This window comes from Apium graveolens, chromosome 3 (genome assembly GCF_009905375.1).
Source record: "Apium graveolens cultivar Ventura chromosome 3, ASM990537v1, whole genome shotgun sequence".
NCBI lineage: Eukaryota > Viridiplantae > Streptophyta > Magnoliopsida > Apiales > Apiaceae > Apium > Apium graveolens.
Window position 1 is genome coordinate 171937290 of NC_133649.1, and position 9735 is coordinate 171947024.

Here is a 9735-nt window from a genome sequence, read left to right on the forward strand (position 1 = left end):
TCGCAATCGAACCGTATTTTACGGATAATCACAAAACGTGGGTTGGTTGTGGATTTAAATTTTAAAAACCGGTCATTCGCGATTTGGATGCGGTTTTAAATTCTTGAGAATCGAAAAATCGCAACCGCAACCGCAACTCACAACATATATTTATAATAAAATATATTTTCAAAAATGTACTTGATATCATATAAATTAATAAATATACACATTTATTAACTAATCTTAGGTTAATGTTAAGACTTCGATCATAAGATTCACAATCATTATAAGATATATAATCTAAGAAATGGAAAATGTAATCAATATGTAATTTTTTTTATCCTTTTCTTTTTACTTTTCCCTCGTTTCCATATTTTTGTATGTTTTAATATATTTGCTCCACACGAAACATTAGTTTGTATTTTATTTTTAAATGTAAATTTATCACGTAACTTAAATTTTAATTTATTAATATTACGAATTTATTTTTTTGCAAATTATTAATTATTTTAAAATAAGTGGTTGAACCGTAAACCGATCCGCAATAACCGTAAATTCGCAACCGCAATTGATGCGTTAACCGCAACCGCAGCGGTTGCGGATGACAATTTTCCTAAACCGCTCTTCGTGATTTGATTCGACTTTTATCCCAAAACTGATCCGATCCGAACCGCGTACACCCCTCGGTGGGACCGTTCCCCTCCATTCTAGCTCGTGGAAATCATACACTATATAATCGTCAATTCCTATTTGTCATGTCCCTCCCATTGTCTTATTGAATTATTTACAAATGAAATGATCGTGTTGGTTAAGAAAAAAATTAATATAGTGGATAAAAATAATAAAAATGGATAAAATGATGAAAATAGTCAATATTTAATATATAAAATAGGTGTAGTAAAAAAATGTAATAAATATAAATAATTTTATATTATAAAATTTTACTACTTTAATAACTTTTTAAATATATAAAATTAAATAAAATATCATGAAAGACTTATAGAATTAAACGAGCCAGATAAAATAAAGCATTACTCCCTATGTTCTAATCATTTTTTACTTTTTTCTTGTTCCATTCAATAATTTACATTTTAAAACTTACTAAATGGGTCCCATAACTTTTTAACTTTTCCTTCCTTTTTACACTACTTTTACTTCACTGTCTCACTATTATATATTAAAAATCAATGGGTCTTACCATTTCACCTACTTTCCTTTATCTTTTTCACTATTTTATATATATTTCTTGACCTCGGTGACCAAACCAAACGTAAAAAATTGATTAGTAGGGAGCGAGTATCCGAGTATCTATCATCGTGAAATGAAAGTATATGTTTCAAAAGGCAAATAAATCGATCGGGTACGTGTTTGTTAGCTTTAAATTAAAAGCTTAGAAGCTCTGTCGTTTGGTGTTTTTACCGGCGAGAAATAGTAACCCCTTGCTGCCGAGTTTTGAAAGGGAAGGAAATCAAAATTTTAAAAGGGAAGGAAACTAAGTAAATAAATTTATTTCCTTTCGTAATCGTGCTCCCGAATTTTTAAAATAAGCGAAAATAAATATGTTAATGAATGTAAATTTAACAATTTTTCACTTCAAAATTTTCAATTTAAAAATGGGATGACAATATTTTAGCTCCTAAACACTTCCTTCCTTTTTATTAAAAAAAACTCGAGAGTAAGGTGTAAAAATTAGGTTGTACTTTAGATTGCTTGCTAGATGCATTTTGTTTTCTTTCCTCGATATTATTCAAAGTTCAAACACATTTAAACAGAAGGGTGTCTCCATAAACACAATGCTCAGTATTAAAAAAGTCGAAAAATCACATGCAGGTCGTTTTTGCATATTTGTGGTGCGAAGTGTGAACCACGGGGTCATATAGTTCGGTCCGTTAACATATAAGGTTAAACCTCGATTAAATAAATAGTCGATAAAGTAATAATTTTATTAAAATAATATTTTTTTTTGTCCTAACATAATGGATATAATATATTTTTATTTCTGATAAAGTAATACATTCGTTAAAATAATATTTTTTCTTGGCACCGATCCTATTACTTTAAAGAGATTTAACTATATTTCCTCCGTCCCAGCTATTTGTATAAAAAATTTTTGGCACGGAGAATAAGAAACACATTAAAATAACACTATTTTTGGTAAGACAGTGAGATTAGAGAGAAATAAAAAGTATAATTTATTGAGAAATATAATTGGGTAAAGTGGTGGAATCAATTAATATTTAATAAATAAAGTGAGTGTAGTAGAAGAAAAATAGTACATATAGTTGATTTTTATATTATTAAATCTTCACTGTAAATTTTGATATATATAAAATTGAATAAGATATCCAAAAAAAAAATGTATAAAAATGAATGGGACAAGGAATAAGTCAATAGTTGTTGTCAAAAACTGTTTCGAACTTAAGCTTAAGCATCGCCGAATTCGCCTCACATATCCATATGTAATATTTACAACAGCAGGGAATTAAGCTGTAATAACAACCAAATTTACCACTACAATGACAGGGATTATGAAGACAAGAAAAAGATATTGAATCATTGATAATCACATTAATCATCTAAATAATAACACAGCCCACATTTTCTATCCGCTTTCTAAAAGAAAAAGAAGACCCAAGCATCACCAGGTACAATTGAAACAGAAGAACGAAAAATAAAGGAGGTGATGTAGAATTGCTACCTAAAATGAGGGTTAGATTTGAATACATGCAATCGAAAAGGCCACCAACTCTTTTTAGCCTAAAACCAACAGTACTGTATTGCATTCGGCACCACTAAGATCAACCACTTCAACACCTCTGAACCCCTTTTCATTTAGACAATTCCTTAGAAGCAGGGTAGCCATTACTTTCTGGCACATTGGTGTTCATACCAACCACCTCTGGGGCAATCTCCCAACTTTCACTTCTTCTTTCCCAGCTTGAATGCCTTGTATCAAATTGACCTGTGGCAGGTCTTCGGTCCGAACCCACAACAGAATCAAATTCTGAGGAATTATGACGATGGACGTCACTTCCTCTGCTGCGTATATCTGCCTCGATATCTTCAATGTTGTGACGCTGAGAGATTTTCATTAGATCACCGCCAAGCTCTAGGTCATCCTCCACCTTCATGCGTCGGTCCTCATTGGCATCCTGGGTTTCTGATGTCCGACTGGTAGGCAAAGGAGGCCTTTGTACCTCCTCCTGTACATACGCTCGGAATTTGTTTCTTGAAGGCTTTATGGTTGAACAAAATACTTCTTGAAAATTACTTAAGCAACCCAGATTGTATACATTTATCCTGTTGTCAGCTCTGTAACGGAAATTCTCATATGTAGTCTGAAGAGAAAAGTACATATCAAGTTCAAGCAGACTAAAGAAAAGAAGAAAGTACCCAAACAGCCACATTGTTATGATGCTACCCATGAAATGCAATTAACCAAGATTAAAAAGGGACACTAAAAAGCTACAAAAAGCTACAGGACTTCAGTATGTGATAATTGTTGCTACGTTTGACCATACCCTCCATATAAAAGTCCCTAATTTGCTTCTTTGTTATACAGAATAAATAATTAGGAGTTCATCAATTATCACATATATAGGTTTGGAGATTAATCCTGTAGATTAATTCTTTCTTTTTATATAAACATTTACATTAACTGAACCTTAACGATGGGACCTATTATACCTTAGTAGCACTAGGCAATTAAATTTCTTAATCATCCACAAGGTCTAGTCTATTATATTCGCATATTGATTATTAATTTTTTCTCTTTCTGGAGTTCATCCTGGGAGCTTTCCCTAAAACCGGCATTCCCCTCTCGTCCTACACCACATTGATGTTTGACACCATACCGAAAGAAATATATCTTACAAAAAACAAGCAGCTGGTAAAAGCATTCATCTTTCACTAGCTCAATAACACTACACTCCATTAGATGAATATCATCTTTAGGATTCCATTTGTCTTGACTAAAATGCAGGAGTGTGTTAAAAAGCATAGCAATAGAAGTATAAAATGCACTAGAAGCATACAAAACTGTCAATAAATTTTAAAGAACAATTATATGTAACAAAATTCATGATAATTGATGAATTAGCATGCGTCTCAGTAACTGTCCAACTCAAACAACTATTTCAGTTGGAATCATAATGACAACCGGATATATACTCTCAATAAAAGAAAAGGATGTATATTTGAGTTCGTCTTTACTACAAGAGTACCTTAAGCTTCATTTGATACGAGAGAACATAATCAGGAGAAAATGAAATTTGCACTATCCTATGGGTTAATGAATAAATTAAGATTCACTTGTCCATTCAGCTTGAATCCACCAGTTTGAAAGTGAACACTCCATTCTCCTTTCTACCATTTTGATGATATACATTAAAATCTTATTAGATTCTAATAAAAATTAACTTAGCCAAACAAAATCTATAATGTAACCATTTTTTCTGATAGAAAAAGTTTTACATATATTTCAAATATATATATATATATATGAAAAAACAGGAGAACTGAAAACTGATATGTTCTTCAGTATAATTCAATAATGACTTTTTCGGTAGACGAACAAACATTTATCTACCAGAAGTAAACGACTACAAAGTGCTACAACTGGGGATCACTATTGATCCTAGCTTAGTCTTAAAAATAAGGAACACACTTGCTTCTTTTGAATCTACGTTAACATGCTTGACTTGAAATTTTAAGGACCAATTTATCATTTTTTGCTTAGTGTTTATTAATTGATCATGTGACGTCTTCTTTTAATATTAAATTTTTGGCTTGGTTCAATTCGTGGAAGCACTAATTGGTTTCTTGCATAATTGGGTATAATATTGACATTTAATAATTGCTAACTTGGTCTATATTGGTGCAGGATTGTCTTAAATAAATTAATTGAATCTCTTTACAGCGTAGTCTTGCTTAAATTTCATACAATTAACTTTGCATAATATCAGTATCCAATAACTGAAACATTGTTAAAGATGAAAATAAATATTATCTTCAACACTCTACTCTCATAATAGAAGAAATATACAAAAATTGGTTTCAGAATTTGAGAAACTATATCTTCTTAGCTACGAGATCAGACTTATTTAATCAAGGGAAGAGAATTCAACTGACCTGATTTGTGCTAATCAGGTACAAATGAAATCCAGTAAGTCCACCAACAAACCAGAGTGCAATAAAGCAATAAAGCATTAGTACAACAGATGCAGGTGAATGCTTCATAGCATACCAAACTGTTTCTTTGTAATCATCCATCAGAAACTTGAAATACAAGGCCGACATGGCAAACACGTAGATGCACAGAAGCATGGAAGAAGAAACAAATAAAAAGAAGTACCGGTAGTTACGCTGCAGAAATCACAAAAAAGCAGTTAAGTTAATATGGCTTTAAATTGATAGTAGCAGATCTAACCATACAACAATAGGAATCTCCGTGAAATTGTGAATTTTACACAACATACATGAAGAATATGCAATTATCAACACCCTAATTCTATACAGGACACTGAGTAGAGTACCTGTCCGATGCATTGACCCACCCAAGGGCAATGGTGATCGAAACGCTCAACACAGTTGTTGCATATAGAGCAGTGTGAACAACGAGGAGGGCGGTAAAGCATGCATGTGTCACAATATTTTACCCTAACTGGAATTCCATTGACCATAACTTCTTTTGTCCTGGGAAACTGTACGCTAGGTGTCTGTCTTCCTCCAATCTCAGCTGATGCTGAAGTATCATATCGGAACTCTTCTTCAGGTGGATGTAAGTTACGGGGAACAATACCTGGATCCCGGGCTGAAGTAAGAAGAAGAAGTACCAATACCTACCAAATCAACTAAAAAATCATAATACATAACAAAAAGAAATTCGAAGACTATTAGATATGCAGGCTTTACAAACCCCCGGATTGACATGTTTTACTTGGTAAAAGCAAAATCTAGGAACAGTATATATATATATATATATTTATAATATACCATGTTTTGCAGTCGAAAAAGCAGACTTGCAAGACATTAACTACTTATATAATAAGGAAATTTGACTCTACATAAATGCAATTTCATGATTATACAATCATATAGCAGGATGGAACATGCTAACTGCTGGGAGATGGAGTCATCTAAATATACATTAGTTATAAAGCTACTAAAATTCTGCACATGAAATATAAAATCAACTAGCAAGTTTAAGGATTTAGATAACTAACATAAATGGTAAAGACAACTGCCACCACTGGGATGGCATATCCTGCATTATGTTGGGAGAACTCATGACGAAGATGCCTTCCGACCAAAGCGCAAAAGAGGATTACTGGAACAGTGATCATCAATATGGTGGCCATAACTGACCTTGCATCTGGTCCAAATATTAACCTCCCTTGTAGAAAGAATTTCTGCCAAATAAAGAATATTTTGAACACAAATTTTCACAACAAAGCACCAAAACCATTACATTAGAAAAGATGCAAAAAGCATGCCTATAAAAAACAATAACTTGTAGTATTATGCTTTTATGGCAGAAATGACAAATAAAGATAACAACTTGCTGACATACCACATACCAAAGAATGACAACAAAAGTTGATGGTGTACTTTACTACTATGATTACTCATACCGAACCGACCACTTGTCCTTATTCACATTCTATTTATTAGTGCATGCCAAATTCACAAGCATAATTACAGAGCTACTTCACAGCAAATCTTTAAGCTATGTGTATATTGCATGTGTACACTAGAAAATATAAATGACGAGGAAGAAAAGCTAATGAAAACAATTAAAATGATAACTGAGTAGAGTGTGAAATTATTGTTTTAACCTTCTAAATCAATTTCTTTTATACACAAAGAGTGAGAAACTAAGCCTCACTTCTGTATCTTATTAATCTGAATGTAGTACTGGTAATAAGGATCATTATAAAAAGAAAACAATTGGAAAGAACTTAAGCAAATTTAAGTATAATTAAATATCACCGGTCCAAATGAATTTCTACCACAATGGGTTACAAGCGTTTATATGACGAGACAACCAAATTGTTTTACCTAACTGGTGATAAGGACAACGAGGAGACTGCAAAGAACTGATATAAGGAGTAGACACTTGCCAACCTGGTTTTTATTTTTTATTTATGTACTAATGCATTACTTTTGGTCCTTACAATCACTTCTATTGTTGCTTCGAGAAATACCATTTAGGCTTTCCTCAGCATCGGTAACTACAATAACAAGTTTACTCAAGAAGTATTATCATATCCTGATAGAGCAGCCCAAAAACTGAAAGGCTTCTTAAGTTCCCCCGTAAGAGATATAATCCTATGTTATTTATACACAAACTTCTCTCTTCTACCTGATTTCTTCAACATTATCTTCTTCAGTAGCTGAAGTTAAAAACTGCATTCTCCCAAGCTCACCTAACAAATTAATGCTACAAAAAACTCATGCAAAATTGGTTGGTATATTCAACAGTGTCAAATCAGATAGAGCACTTTATTTAGTCAACTTTTAAGGGAACATCACCACATGGCCTCCTACTCGTTCTAGATATATATCATACAAGTATAGGAGTAATATACTAACATGATACATTAACAGCAATTACACTAGAACCTCTTAGTTAAGTAATTGAACTTGTAATCGTGAAATCCATCCACTCCTCATATAGTCTACCCTTTGTACTTCACAATTACGCAGCATTATACAGTCAGCAGACGACAATTATGCAGCATTATACAGTCAGCAGACAAATTCATTCGCATTTCTCTTTGAAAATTATCCAATCAATTACATACACTTGTACATCATATTTAAGAGATAAAATCGTCTTAATTAACACATCGTGCACAATTTTTCTCGAGGCAAGTATAGTAATTACAGAGAGTCCCCTACCATTTCGAGAACTCAAACCAGAAGGCTAAAGACATAACTAGTAGGCTTACGCCACCTCGGATTCTACATCATTACCTAAAATTGAGAGATGTCTAATTTTCAAAGCCCAAATTAACTACTTCAATCCATTAAGCAATAAAGCAAATGCACATCCAAAGACATATCATTTATAGAAAATTAAAATTTCATAAAATTCAAAAACAAAACCCAGCAAATACAATTAAAAGAAATGAATAAGTAGGAAATAAAACCACGAGATTTCGGGGGGGGGGGGGGGAGAGAAGATACACAAATCTTACATTGCTTCCTTTCCAAACTTGATACACGCGCTTTGCCATAGCCTTTAACAAACCAAACCCAAATCACAAAAATCTAGAAATCAACACCAAGATTCCAAACTTGTGACTGCTCATATTCCACTTTCCCTCAAAAACCCCCCACAAATCTCAGCTCATAAAACCCAAATTTACACACAAAAATATGAAAACAACTTGGGCTAATAAGTCTAGAAACAGGAAATATGAGGTGGGTTTTGTGGGGATTTTACAGTGAATAAGGTGATGAGGTCTAGAGAGAGAAAGTAAGAGCGCCCTCTTTCCTTTGTGATCCCAGAGAGAGAGAGAGAGAGAGAGGAGAGACGGTTTTTGTAGAGTGTGTTGTTTAGAATGGAGTATTTGGGGAAAGGAATAAGATGGGAATTTTCAAAACTAAAAATGTTTAATTTAAAATTAATTAAACACCAACTACTGCAGCTTCCTACTATTCTAATTCTTCTATTCTTTCTACATACGTCATGTTTTTAGAATTTTTGTTAATTAATAATGTGGAAGTAATAATCACTCTGTTTAACTTTTTCTATTTTTAAAAATCTGCGGGCCTATTTCCTTCGGTACTAATTGCTGTACCCATTTAGTAGAATTAGGAATTAATTGTAATTTAGAAAAATACGATCAATCATGTACTTTGCGGGGGATCAATTTATAAATCCAATTTTTTTTAAAACCATGCCTTTATTTTAAAAACTACTTGTTTTCTAGTCTGTGATTTTATTAAAATTTAGAAATTATCATGTCCATTTCATAAGATTTTATTTAATTAGTTATAGTCGCCTTTTTAAAAATCTTAGGGGACATGCTCGCCTCGGATTTTGGAAACAATAAATTGGATTTGGAAATTTAGGTAGATTTAATTTGGATTTGAAAAAATCTTGTACTCCCTTTATCCCTTTATAGTTGTCACGTTTTTTTATATAAAAATAAAATTGACCAATTTTTTTATCAAATATTAAATATTATTCTTATATTATTTAAAAAACTAAAAATTATGTATTAAAATAAATTAAATCTACTTTCCGATAATATAATTATTTTATTTTGTTCAATTATAAAATATTAATAAACCTTGGTCAAATTTTAGTCAATTTGACTTGGTCAAAGTCAAATATTAAAACTAAAAGGCACGGAGGGAGTATATAATTTAAATTTGAATGGAGTATTTATTTTTTAAAACATTTTAAATTTCTTTTGATATATTAATTAGAATTTTAAAAGATTCACGTCTTCTACAATCTTGATTTATTATATTCGGATTTTCGCGATTTAGATTTTAAAACTTTTCTGAATTTTTTGAATGTAATATATTGATAGATTTTAAATGAATTTATTAGTACTATTTATAAGTTTTGAGATATGGCAAAAATTTGTATCAACCAAACTTACTCCATAAATATCGCATAAAACAGTGTCCGGGAAGTTAATAATGTACGCAGTTTTACCCTCAGTCAAAATAATGAAAAGACTGTTTTTACAAAGACCCACGACATAGTAGTGCAAGTACAACTATATAAATAAA

The 9735-nt window shown here is 31.9% G+C and overlaps 1 protein-coding gene across 1 annotated transcript; it reads right to left on the bottom strand.

Annotated features, from left to right (window-relative positions):
• Positions 1-2508: 2508 nt before the first annotated feature.
• LOC141712936 (protein S-acyltransferase 8) lies at positions 2509-8565 on the bottom strand. Its single transcript, XM_074516068.1, has 5 exons — positions 8184-8565; positions 6207-6392; positions 5517-5822; positions 5113-5346; positions 2509-3320 (listed from the first exon to the last, which is right to left on the bottom strand). Exons 1-5 carry the CDS (start codon positions 8220-8222, stop codon positions 2811-2813), a joined length of 1275 nt encoding a protein of 424 aa, XP_074372169.1. The 5' UTR covers positions 8223-8565; the 3' UTR covers positions 2509-2810.
• Positions 8566-9735: the final 1170 nt, after the last annotated feature.